The sequence below is a fragment of the Drosophila melanogaster genome, chromosome Y (assembly GCF_000001215.4).
Source record: "Drosophila melanogaster chromosome Y".
Classification (NCBI taxonomy): domain Eukaryota; kingdom Metazoa; phylum Arthropoda; class Insecta; order Diptera; family Drosophilidae; genus Drosophila; species Drosophila melanogaster.
In genome coordinates this window covers 124210-137254 of record NC_024512.1, presented here as the reverse complement: position 1 = coordinate 137254, position 13045 = coordinate 124210, and the positions used below count along the sequence as shown (strand labels likewise).

Here is a 13045-nt window from a genome sequence, read left to right as displayed (position 1 = left end):
GTTCTATTTGATGGAAACCTGACATCAAGTCAAGGCATGAAAAGTATTTAGCTCGACCTAGTTGATCTAAAATGTCATCAATTCTAGGGAGTGGGAATTTATCAGAAAGTAGTTTCTTATTAATTTGACGATAGTCAATTACTAATCGCCATTTCTTTTGTTCTGAATTCGGTAATGATTTTTTCGGAACTAGCAAGAGTGGGCTGTTATATTCAGATACAGATGGTTCTACGATTTTGTCGTTAATTAATTTCCCTACTTGTTTTTGAATTTCTTCGATATGGCTATGCGGGCTTCTGTAGTTCTTAATATAAATGGGTTCATCATCTTTAAGTCTTAATGTTTGTTTATAAAAATTATTTGTTGATATTGGTTCGGTTTCCAGTCCGAACACATCACTATACTTTGTGCATAATTCAGTTAATTGACTTTTAAATTGTTCTGGAAAATTTTTCTTCAGTAATGATAGTACTTTTTCGCTTCTATCTTCTAGATTGGTATTATGAATGTCATAATCTTTAAGATTTTCATATTTGATTTTGTTTACTTTGACCATTTGGTCGAAATTAGTGGTATTTAGAAGTCGAATATATACATTTTTTGATGCTGCTATTGTATTCGCAACATAAATTCCATTATGTATTTCCTGATTAGGAACGAATATTTGATCATTTACGCTATTGATGTCTATTTTCCGAATAACTTGTGATCTGCACCAATATCACCAGTATCAGCACCAGTATCAATGAGAAATGTTAACTTGTTATCAGTTGAATTATTGTAAAAAGTTACGAATATATTAAGACTATAATTGATGGAATGAACTCTAGCATTTATTGATTGTTTCCTAAAGGGGTCTGTGAGTTTTCCGACGTGTTTTGCGTCACTCTCACATTGTTGGTATTGTAACCTTGGTTGGAGTTGCCGCGGCCTCTACCTTGGTTTCGGCCTCGTCTTCCTCCACGGTTGTTATAGTTATTACTATTATTGTTGCCTCGGTTGTAATTGTTGCCATTTCTGCCGCGATTATAACCTCGGCCCCCTCTATTATTGTTATTTGCACCTCGTCGATAATAGAGTACAGTGTTACTCTGACCTGTTATCTCCGTGCAGCTGTTTACAAATTTAGATATGGCATCATTCATGTTTGTGAATGTGCCTGCTTGCATGATAAGTTTTACCTTATCAATGGAGCAATTTTTCGTCATGGCCTTTACAGCTGTGGTAGTGCTGTATTTATTGGCAAGAGTTTGGCCTAAACCTTCACTGATATAGGCGCCTTCAAGGGCCTTTGTCAGTTTCTCCACCTCTTGGGTGTATTGGTTGGCCGTTTTACTCTTTTGTTGGAGACTGAGAAGCTTAGCTGATATAACTTCTACCGATTCTCCTTTAACTGCACTTGACAGTTGGGTAATGATTGCAGCAATTGTCTGCTCATTACTTATGAGGTTTCTTGCATGGCCTTTAAGTTTGGTTTTTATAACCGAAACAGCTAGAGACTCATGCTCACCTTTGATTGTATCTACAATGTTTAGAGCATCTATAAAACTTGTTAAGTTTTCAGCCTTACCGTCAAAGTCGGGTATAAGCTTTGATGCTGTATTCAGAAAATCAATATTGGACTGTGCCATTATGTTTTCTGTTTTAAATTTTTCCTGATTAGTGTCTTCAGCTAATGTTAATATAGCTGGAATTGTTAGGTTTAGTAGGTCTTTATCCTCGATGTCGGTATATTTTTCTTCCGACTCGGTGACCTCTAAATCGATTTCTTCTGGTTCTATTGATTCAGATTGTTCGTCTGTATCAATCGTTAAAGGGGTATTTAGTATTGTTGGAATTGAAATTTCCAAACTAAATTTCCTTTTAACTGCTATCAAGTTTAATCGAAGTTTGATTAATAGTCTTGATAACTTAGACCAGTGTTCAGAATTAAGTGTTTCTCTATGTTCGTATATTAGTGTTCGTGCTTCATTAAAGCAGTCGACTAATGTAGATGCATGTTTTTTAATTGTTTCAGCCTGTATAGGCCTATTGGGCGATAAGCATTTATATGTCTTATCGAATTTAGTTTTAATATTTTTAATTGTTGTGCATATTTCATGCCATTCCATGCTCTAATTCTTACGAACTGTTATTATTTCTGTTGACCCTAGTATTGGGTTTGATATTTCTACAACTTCTGCGATAACATTTGGTATTGAATTTAATACCATGATTTCTTGTTCTCTTTCCAACCCGAACATTGGAAAGAACTCGCAGTTGTAGGTGTTAATGTATAATATTTGCAACTCGTAAAGGCTTACGGGTTGCTCGGCAAGTATAAAATATAGTCTACTTGCGAAGTGGGGGTCTCTACTTAATATTTCATTTATAGTATGTTTGATATTCTTTTTTTTTTTTTTTATATATATATGTAAAGATAATTTCTATTTAATTGAATATTCGAAATTTGTACGCAGGGTACTACTTTAGACCTTATCTAGGTCCAATGCCTTACTCAAGTATTTCTTCTTGAGGCATCTGTTATGTAGTTTGTACAATTTCGTTATCATACTCGCACATAGCAGTACTACTATTATTATGAGGAGTACCGTAATTATTTTAAGTTCGGGCTGTGATACCTGAACTGTATTGATTACGTTTGCGGTGGAGTCCGCTATATTGGAATTTTTGTCTAACATAGTAGACAGTTCCGAAATGATTGTCTTTAGGGGGTCTATCTTCGGTATGGAATTATCTTTAATGCTCATTCAATTTTAATGACATGTAATATAATTGTTTTACTTATTAGGTTTCCTAATTTTATTTCTAATTTTTATTTGATTTGTGTATGAATATTTATTTAGTCTATCAAAACTACCTAGACGTCTGGATTTATGACGTTCTCAAAATGCATTGCGACGTCTTCGTCGCGGCTAGCTATTTCTTGTAATTCTTCCGCGTTAATATTGAGCCAGCAGTAGGCAGTAAAACGGACAGAAACAAAAATGCGCGTATAGAGGCGCCCTAAAATAGTTCTATGAATATCGCTGTACTTGTATACATCTATAATCATATTTATTTGATTTGCCTAATTTTAAATTGAAGAGAAAATTTATTTTAATTTGTGTTGAATATTTTTATATATTCAATGAAACGTTTTTTTTTTTTGAAGTATTATATATAATGTTATTATATATATAATATGAAAAATAAAAATCTATTTTTTCTTGTATTTTTAGAAAGAAAATTCTCTTTAAGAAAGTTATTTTTTTTTTTTTTAATCCATTTTTAAAATGTTATTCATTTAAATTTAAAATGTAAAATTTTATTTTTGAAATAGAAAATTTAAAGTTGTTAAAGTTACACAAATTATTTGCAACTGAGTATATATACTCAGTGGCAGAGACATGGAAATTTGATAGTGCTAATGTGGTTGGCTCACAAGTCACAATTTACAATTCAATAGGATTTTAAAAAAAAATCTCCAACCACATTTTTTAGTATAAAGCCTAGCATAAAGTTTTGTTAGTATTTCCAAGCAGCGGTTTCCCGCCTCGGCTTGGGTTTATTTTAATTCTAGGGCAAATTGGGGCATTTGCATTTAAGCAGCCCGTTTGCGTGTCTTCGCACTTTGGCGAAGTTCTTGTTCAATGGCTTCCAAACGCTCTTGGTAGCGTTGTCGTGCTGATTCTTCTTTTGCCAACTGGGTCATTTCCTTGACCAGTCGGCGTTGTTGTAGTAGTTTAATCCTCCGTCCTGAGCGTTTGTGCTTTCGTAGTTGTTTCTTCTCCTGCCGTGCCCGGTACTCAGCTACTGTGAGTGGGCGTGGTCCATCGGCGTTGTTTAACCGCAACGCTTCCTCTAGCGTTGGCTGGTCCCGTTGCACTTGTGGTTGTGCATTGGCGAATTGTGGCTCGTCTGCCATCAATCGCCGCTTGTTCTTCTGTGTGTGCTGTGTTTGCGTGTTTTTGTGCGTTTTTGTGTGTGTTTTTGTGTGTTTTTGTGCTTTGTTTGTTTCAATTGAACATATATTTGCATTTAATGCGTCCAAGTACTACAAGTACATTTTAGTTATGTTTGTGTGTTCACACGTTGAATATAATAGGCACAAAATGTTGTTTTTTTTTTTTTTTTAACACAAACACAATACACGATACATAATCACAATACACAGAGGCACAACACAGAGGCAGACTCGAGACCAAGTCACGGTCGCCATGTAATAAGTAATAAGTAATAGCTCAGTGTAATAGATATTGAATAGCTCAGAGCGTCTGTTCCGTTTGAATCGTTTTATTTGAATGAATTCTATGTTGCTGTCTTTGGGTACAGCTACCCGTACATGGTGTTCTTACATATTGTACATATTGTATATACATATACATGTGTATGCAGAAGGCATACATATGTTATGTATGGCTTGACCACTTGAGCTGCTAAGTGCATGCTCAGCATTCTCACGCTCCGCGATCGGCTTATGTATAAGCGTTAGATCGTATTTCATTGGCTGGAGTGTTTATGTAAGTGCATGTGGTCTTTGATGTGAATTATGTTTATTTGTGTTTGCAACAAAGTGTCACAATGTATGTACGTTACTTATATATATATGTAGAGTAGAGTTATAGTGAGGGTAGATACACTACACTTCTCTCTTCTCTCTTCTCTCTTCTCTCTTCTCTCTTCTCTCTTCTCTCTTCTCTCTTCTCTCTTCTCTCTTCTCTCTTCTCTCTTCTCTCTTCTCTCTTCTCTCTTCTCTCTTCTCTCTTCTCTCTTCTTTCTTCTCTCTTCTCTCTTCTCTCTTCTCTCTTCTCTCTTCTCTTCTCTTTCGATTGGGGCATTACTAGAAGAATTTTGAAAAGACGTGACATGTCGTTCTATATTATATTGTTTGCAAAAATCCTTGAAAAGGTTTGAATTTTATTCAGCTCCTTGATCGCCGTTCGCTACTATGAATCGCACTATATTTATTTCGTCTCTTGTAGGGATTGTGTATCCAAGAAAATTTGAAAACAACATATTTTCTGTTTATCGTATATAAGTCAGTGTGTAGTATATCTAAAGGCATGGTAGGTGTTTCGGTTACGTGGAATTTAATATTTGGGGGGTGGCGGTTATATTTTAAAGTGTGTGGAAAATAGAATTTTCTTTTCATGTGAGCAACGGTTGCGTCTGTACCTATATGATTATTATTTATGTAATATTTGTTAATTTGAAACTCTTGGTCCTGTGTTTCTAGTAAATCGGTTATGAAGATAGTACATCTTAAAATGTTATAAATGTTATTTATTGAAAAGTATTTTTTATAACTCTCTTGTATTTGTGGAAAAATATCGTCGGGTGCAAAAATTGCAACAGTGCTTTTCGGCTTCAAGATTTTCTTTAAAAAATCTGTAATTCGTTGTTCTGTAAAAGACAGTTCAGAAATTACTTGTCTCGTTTTTCGTTTAAATATAACTTCAGTTTTAGATTCTATAGGAGCACCATATTTCAATATTACTTGGTAGTTAAAATCGTTTAAGGGTTTTTCTGAGATATGGATGTGATCATCCATGTGTTCGTCTAATGAGTGGACTGCATCTTCTTTCTGATTGTTTTGTATTCTTATTTAGAGCGCCATCTGCTTGGTATGTGTTCCCAGCTTGGACTTTCATTTTGTTCAAATTTTTTATATACATTTAATTCGTTTTTTTTTGTTGATATTTAGTTTTTAATAATATATTTATTATTATGATATATTTATATATAGTTTTCGTTTTTGTTTCATTTTCTTTTTCATTTGGTGAAATAAAAACTACGTTTTTACTTTTAAGTGCAGTTAAGTAACTCTTGCGTCTTTTTAAAATATCACTCTACTCACAAATTTTTACTTAAGAATCGTCGTAGGTTGTTTCGCCAGGAATATGCAATCCGCTCGTGGTTATCGGCTGCGCCAGTTATAGATGGGCCGTAGCTCCACGTGGACAATTGGTTAAATTTTATGTTTTAATTCCGAACACATATTAGGTAACAAATGAATAAGACTTCTTATTTAATTTCCGAATTCCGAACACAGATTAGGTAACAAATGAATATGACTTCTTATTTTATTTCAAAATTACATTTAAGGTGTAGAGTTAATGTTCCGGTTTTAAGTGTGTCACTTCGTACCATCAAAATATAGTGACAATGCGTCGAAAAAACTTCTTTTGCCTAATGCCGAAACTGCACTAGGCATCGGCTATAACGCCTCGCTATAACGGGCCTTTCAAAGCTGATGCAACAGTATCGTTATGGTGAAATCTATTCCTAGAATGTTCGAGACCATGTATGCTCAAAGTGTGTGTGTAACATGTGTATGAGCTTATTTTATAATATGTGTTTATTCATGTATGTGGACTACTGAGTTGTTGTTGTTGTTGCCCTTGACGCCGTTGTCATTCAGCGGAATCTGGACGGTTTCAGGGGTGTGGTGAATGTGTAGTGGTAACTCGCGCACATATATTTTCAGAAAATTCATTTACTACTTTGTTAGCTATGCTCAATAACAAATCCATATTTTGCACAGCTTGTCCCACTGTATTTCGTTTATTCTCGCTACACGTGTGGCGAGTGTGCACACTCTTTGTTGCTAGGTTTGCTTATTTCATCATTTCCTCCAGCTTCGTCGTTTCTGTTTCTAACTGCAATGCCTCGCCCCTCTCTGTCATCGTGTCAGTTTGACTCCGTGTTCGTTGCCTTTCTCAACGCTGTCTATTCGCTATTCCCGTCGCCGCCGTTGTTGTTGCGGACGCCGTCTGCACTGTTGTTTTCGAAACTACTGTTGTTCTTGTTATTGCGGACGCCGCTTCTGCCGCACAGTGCACAGTGCTATTATCATCATTGCTATCTCCATCTTCGCTGTCTCTTTCGTTGTCTTTATGCCATCTTTTCCGTTATTTCTTTATTATTTTTACCGCCCCTTTCGTAGAAACCTTCCTTGCTTTTAATTACAACTCAATTGATTTCGCTTTTCGTTTATTAAATTATTCAAATGCAAAATTAGATCTTTCTTTGTTCCCGTGGTTGGTTATTTTACCTTACTCAACCACCCTTTTAATTGCGCCGTCGCTGCCTGTTTATATTTATTTTTTTTAGAGAGAGTGGTAGATATGTTAGGTATACTGGAAGGTGATTTGTTTGCTGTTTTCGATTTCGTCCTCTGGACAATTTTAGCTTTACTTCATTTTCCATGTTCTGATAATCTATCTTCGCTTTCGTATCTTTGAGATTTTTTCGACCTAACAGAAAATCATAGGTATCCGAGAATTTATGGACATAGAATTCTTTTTGCCTACAGACATATAGAAGAGGGCTTGATCATAATAGTCTTCTTTAATTTATCTGGAACTTCTATAGTGTATACTATAAAATCTTCTTATGATATTAATAGCAGAACCTGTGTCGTTCATTCCCTTATAAAGATTGTTATGGTGATTTATTGGAACATGGGAACTGGTCCGTCTTCCCATGTGTTTTCGAGGCAGTCTGATGAAAATTTAATGCCATCCTTAATTGTTCATTCTTTCTCGCTGCCTTTTTACCGGTCTATTACTATTCACGTTATTTGCTGTTTGGGATTGAAAATTGAGAGGATTATTTTGTCGAGTACTGGTTTTGATTATCCGTAACCTGATTAGGTCTCGATTTGTTTCTGGATATTAAGTACCATAATTGTTATGTCTATTATTATAGTATCTAAGATTAAAATTTTGAATTGAATCCTTGTTTCCCTTGTTCCTTTGCTTATGCCTTTCCGACTTATAAAAATATTAATTATTAATTAATTAATTAATTTGTAATCTAATCTATCTTGCAATATTCGATCAATTGTAGTCTTAATTGTTCTTTTTCTCTCTCTATTTCTAGTTAGTCAAAAATGTTCCTGTATTGTAATTCTATTTACACCTGGATATGGTGTTTCCTACGGTTGTCTCAGCAGGGTCACGTAATGCTGATCCAGTCTTGTTTTTATTTTCATTCATGTTGTTGCTCTTGCTTTGATTCCGACTTCTAACGTTTAACCTGTGATCAGACGTTTCACTGCTCCATATTTTACGTGTGCCTGCCGGTCATCTTGGGTAGAGTTAGCATATCCGTTAATTAATATAAGCGGGGTCTTTCCCATTTCCTAAAAAGAGTAATTTCTTACTTATTTTTTGTATGGGTATATCTGCCTCGTAATCACAGATTGTGCTTTTCTAGTTTTTGTATATTAATGGTAACAACTTTCTCTTTTTTTTACAATAGGATGTTATTATAGAGTTCTTGAATAATCCCAACAAGAAACGTATAATATTCACAATCAATTCCGGTGGACAACTATATCCATCCTACAGCTTTCCAGTCAGACCACGGTATAAAGTTGCTTACTTTATTCGGTACTTAACACCACTTCATTTAACAGATGAAAATATGCTCAATGTGAGTATAAATATCTTATGTTGTATATGATATCTAACCATTTTATGTTTTTAAGTCGCTTCTTATTGGTGATCTATTACCGAACCCATTAGCAAATTTATCAATACTTTGCGATGAAGTATTTTTTCCACTGCTAAATAACACAGTAAATCAAGTGGGATGGACCAATGTTATCGCAAACGATATGAAGACAGAGTCTCAAGAAATGCGAAATGGAATTGCCCAGATGAAAGGTCTCGTTATAAACCGTACAATATTTCCTCTTCCTATTTGCATGGACGAAGTCATGCAAGCCGCTCCAGCTATTGCCATGGGGTAAATTAATAATTTATTTCGAGTTCTTAGTGTACAAGGAATTTTCTGACATTTCAGGGATATTTCCGTGGTTAACCCTCTTATGAAGCATTCGCTCGAGTTTATGGTTGTAAAGTGGCTTGATTCCGTTGAAGACCTCGTAAATATAAAAGCTGGAGAAAAAATATATTCGAAAGAAAATTTTCCACTACCAGAGGCAATATTTTCCTTTTGGGAGTCACGTTTGGAAAACCTTGAGAACTTGGCTGAGCAACTAGGAGATAGGCGTATAAAGACTATCGGCTTTGTTCTCGAAAAAATTCAATCAATTTTCGAGCATTCTTATCGCAGAATTGTTGAATTAGTACTTGAATCTTTAGCAGAGGCTAGAGACATAACTAAGTGCTTATCCCCATTGGTAAATAATATAATTTGTTTTAATTTCTAATTAAAAACAAAAGAATAATATTTTTAGAAAAGAAAAATGGACAAGTTTGAAACAAACGATATGGACGAGAACCGATCAGATATACGACCACTTATGCTGACAATTGGATTAGTGTGGGGTCACTCGCGGTATTTTCACACTTTAAATAATATGACACTTTTTTTTAACTTGTTCCATAACTCTCTTATCGACTGTGTCAACAGAACAGTAGAACCAGACTCCATATTCCAAGGTGATGTCGACGAAGCCTATAAAAAATTGGACATAAATATGCAGCACCTAGAGTATTACAAGTAGGTATCAATATTTCAAATGATAAAAAAAAACAATGATTTATCTTGTAATTTAGATTAATATATAATGAATGCAGAAACTCTCTTAAGAAATTTAAGATAGGTACAACATTTAACTCGCAGGACTGGACCTGGCATCAGGATGAAATATTCGGACGATTAGATAAATTTTTGGTCCGATTGGAAGAGCTAAAAGATCTATTTAATACTGTCCGAGACTTTCAAAAATTGGAAAAAATTGTTATGGGGGGGCTTAAGGGCAGGCAGATAACTTTCGCCCTTGAGAAAATTCTTGAAGAGTACAACAGCATATACCGTGAGTGGACAAATATTCAGTACAACCCTATTGACCCGGACGCAGAAAATTCTCTGTTCCAAAGAGATCGTTTAAGCTTCAAGGCCAAGACTGATGTAATGGAGCGCATGGTATCGTTTCAGTTTGAAAAAGGTCTTGAAGACACACATGATTTGCTTCTGGCAGGCTCCTTACTTCTTCGCCCTATTATCAAAAAACATGTCGAACCCTTGATGCATGTCATTGTGGATGATTTTGAGGAAGAGATCATGTGCGTTAAAAAAGAATTTATCAACTTCAAAAACGTTTTTACGGCGCTCGGATTAAATGTGAGTATCAAAGTAATTTCAAAAATGATTATTCTTACTTGTGATTGATTTATTAAGGAGCTGCCCACGGATGATTGCTTTCCAAAGGTTTCCGGCGCCATTTCGTTTCTGAAAAAGCTTAGACATCGTATCATTGGCTTGCACAAGGAGCACGAACTTTACGAATATCCGTACGTTAAGAATATTAATGTATAAAGGAATTAAAATATTTTCTTTTACAGACTTTTTGACAACGAACGCGGAGGATACGTTTCTGATATTTTTAACATTATGGTGCAGGAAATTGATGATTTCACGAAGATGTTATTAGACAAATGGACTGTTGAGTGCTGGCAGGGAATCCAGCAAGATATCACTTTAACTCTCATTGAAAAAGATGAAGCAAATGAACTAAGGGTTAACTTTACTGAGAGACTTATATTTGCTCTAAAAGATATTAAAGTCGTCCGCCTTCTTGGTTGTGATGTTTCAGTTAACTTGACCAAATTCTTTTGTAGGGAAGACGAGCTATGGGTATATTCTACTGTCAAATTTAATTGTATAATTTAATGAAATATTTACTACCGTACAGCAAGCTCGTGTTAAGCTCATGAGGATTGCAGAGTGGTATAATGACACATTCGAGCGTGCACACCCTACCGAAAAAAGGTTAATTGCAGCGGAAATGATTTTGATCGAGGAACAAATGAAGCCTTTACTAGATTTCATTAAGTGGAACGCTTTTAGTAAGTTTTATTAATTGACGAATTTTACTCTCGACCCACACCTTTGGCTTAGCGTTCTGCTGTTCGCTATGCAAAAGTCGCTTATTGACATTCCATTTCAAGTTATCCAACCCGTAAATATAGCACTCTGCCCCAGTTAATAAACAAATTTCAAACTCCAATTTCGGAGAACCGTTGTCGCCAACACTTAGCCCCCGATAAATAACCAAACTTAAATGATGAATTTATTGTGAACAGCTTCAAATCAAAGATAAGCTATTAATAGTGTCTTTTAAAAGTATAAGTGAAAAAGTCTATCACCGAATAAACATTAAATAATAATAAAAAAAAAATTATTTTTTTAAATTTTAACAAATTTAATTGGCGCCTAACGTGGGGCGGTGTATTTTAAAAGTTCTAAAAAATATTAACGACAATAAGTTAAATATAAAACGGAACTCGCTCTAACTAACTACTATGGCAGTGATTGTAGAAAAATGTAATTGGAAACTAATTAATGCAATAATCCAATTAGGAATTTAATATTTAAAATATTAAAAAGGTGGACTCTGTTATGAACTGTAATGTACGCATCTTATACATACAGTTTGTCAAGAAATTGCTTGCACAATGAAAATAAATTGTATTTTCTGCCTTTCTATGAAAAATTAAGGGCTTTTTTTACCTTTATGGATTTTTTTATTTACATTTATATGTTTATATGTTTTTTTATCAAATCTGTGCAAGCATGGATTTAGTTGTTTTTTTCGTTCATTGTTAATAGTTTTGTTATTTTTTTACATATTGATAAAATATTATTTAATAAATATATATTATATATGCTGATGGTAACAGCATACATAAATGATTTCTTCAGAATTTTGGATCAGTTGGCAGCTATAGGAATAACGGTAGATGATGAGCTATGAGTAATTTTATTGTTTTCTAGTCTGCCTAAAGACCTCGAATATTTTGAAAGAAGAAGGCGAAAGAAGAGACGAGAAGAACACAGGAGCACAGGCATTGATTGCTACTACGAGTCAGCAACGTAACAACGGTAAGAGAGATAAACCAAAAACGAAATGCTATAAATGCGGCAAACTCGGCCACATAAAGAAAAATTGCTCTTTGCTTGGCTCTCTGGACATGGATGGCTTTGATCGTTGGATGTGGAGCCTAAACAGTGGCGCTACCAGCCACATGTGTTGTCAAAGGGAACTATTTACGAATTTCGAAGAACACTGAGAGACTGGCTGGCGCGGGTTACCTAAAAGCAAAGGGAAAATGCGACGTTATAATATAAAGATACATTTGCGTATTAAAATTGATCAACGTTTTGTTTATGCCTGAAATGAAATTCGGCAGTGGATGTGCAAATGTTGTACAAGGCACGCAGTGTATTCTGAATGTCAAGAGAGCTGTTTTAGCTAGTGCATACCGATGTATGCGGTCCATTTAGAACAAGCTCGCTTGTGGGGTCGAAATTCTTCCTGATATTCATCGACGACAAATCTAGGCGCATATTTGTTTACTTTTTAAAACGGTAAAGGTATGAGGTATTCGAAAAGTCAGTTGAATTCAAAAATATGGCAGAGCGACAAACAGGAAAAATGTTGAAGTGCATTCGGAGTGACAACGGCACAGAGTACGTGAACAAGGCATTTGATGGATTCTTGAAAACAAATGGAATAATACGGCAGCTGACGACGGCATGCACTCCGGCATGTACTTCTCTTCTCTTCTCTTCTCTTCTCTTCTCTTCTCTTCTCTTCTCTTCTCTTCTCTTCTCTTCTCTTCTCTTCTCTTCTCTTCTCTTCTCTTCTCTTCTCTTCTCTTCTCTTCTCTTCTCTTCTCTTCTCTTCTCTTCTCTTCTCTTCTCTTCTCTTCTCTTCTCTTCTCTTCTCTTCTCTTCTCTTCTCTTCTCTTCTCTTCTCTTCTCTTCTCTTCTCTTCTCTTCTCTTCTCTTCTCTTCTCTTCTCTTCTCTTCTCTTCTCTTCTCTTCTCTTCTCTTCTCTTCTCTTCTCTTCTCTTCTCTTCTCTTCTCTTCTCTTCTCTTCTCTTCTCTTCTCTTCTCTTCTCTTCTCTTCTCTTCTCTTCTCTTCTCTTCTCTTCTCTCTTCTCTCTTCTCTCTTCCATCTTCTCTCTTCCATCTTCTCTCTTCTCTCTTCTCTCTTCACTCTTCTCTCTTCACTCTTCTCTCTTCTCTCTTCTCTCTTCTCTCTTCTCTCTTCTCTCTTCTCTCTTCTCTCTTCTCTCTTCTC

At 35.2% G+C, this 13045-nt stretch overlaps 1 protein-coding gene across 1 annotated transcript in view; it reads left to right on the top strand.

Annotated features, from left to right (window-relative positions):
- Nucleotides 1-13045, top strand: part of kl-5 (male fertility factor kl5) — a gene marked incomplete at both ends in the record, with an annotated part of 115237 nt that overhangs the window by 232 nt on the left and 101960 nt on the right. Inside the window, 8 exon segments of the mRNA NM_001015499.4 lie at nt 8248-8421; nt 8477-8736; nt 8794-9133; nt 9191-9456; nt 9513-10080; nt 10138-10250; nt 10302-10593; nt 10652-10805. Coding sequence (NP_001015499.4) covers nt 8248-8421; nt 8477-8736; nt 8794-9133; nt 9191-9456; nt 9513-10080; nt 10138-10250; nt 10302-10593; nt 10652-10805 — 2167 coding nt within the window.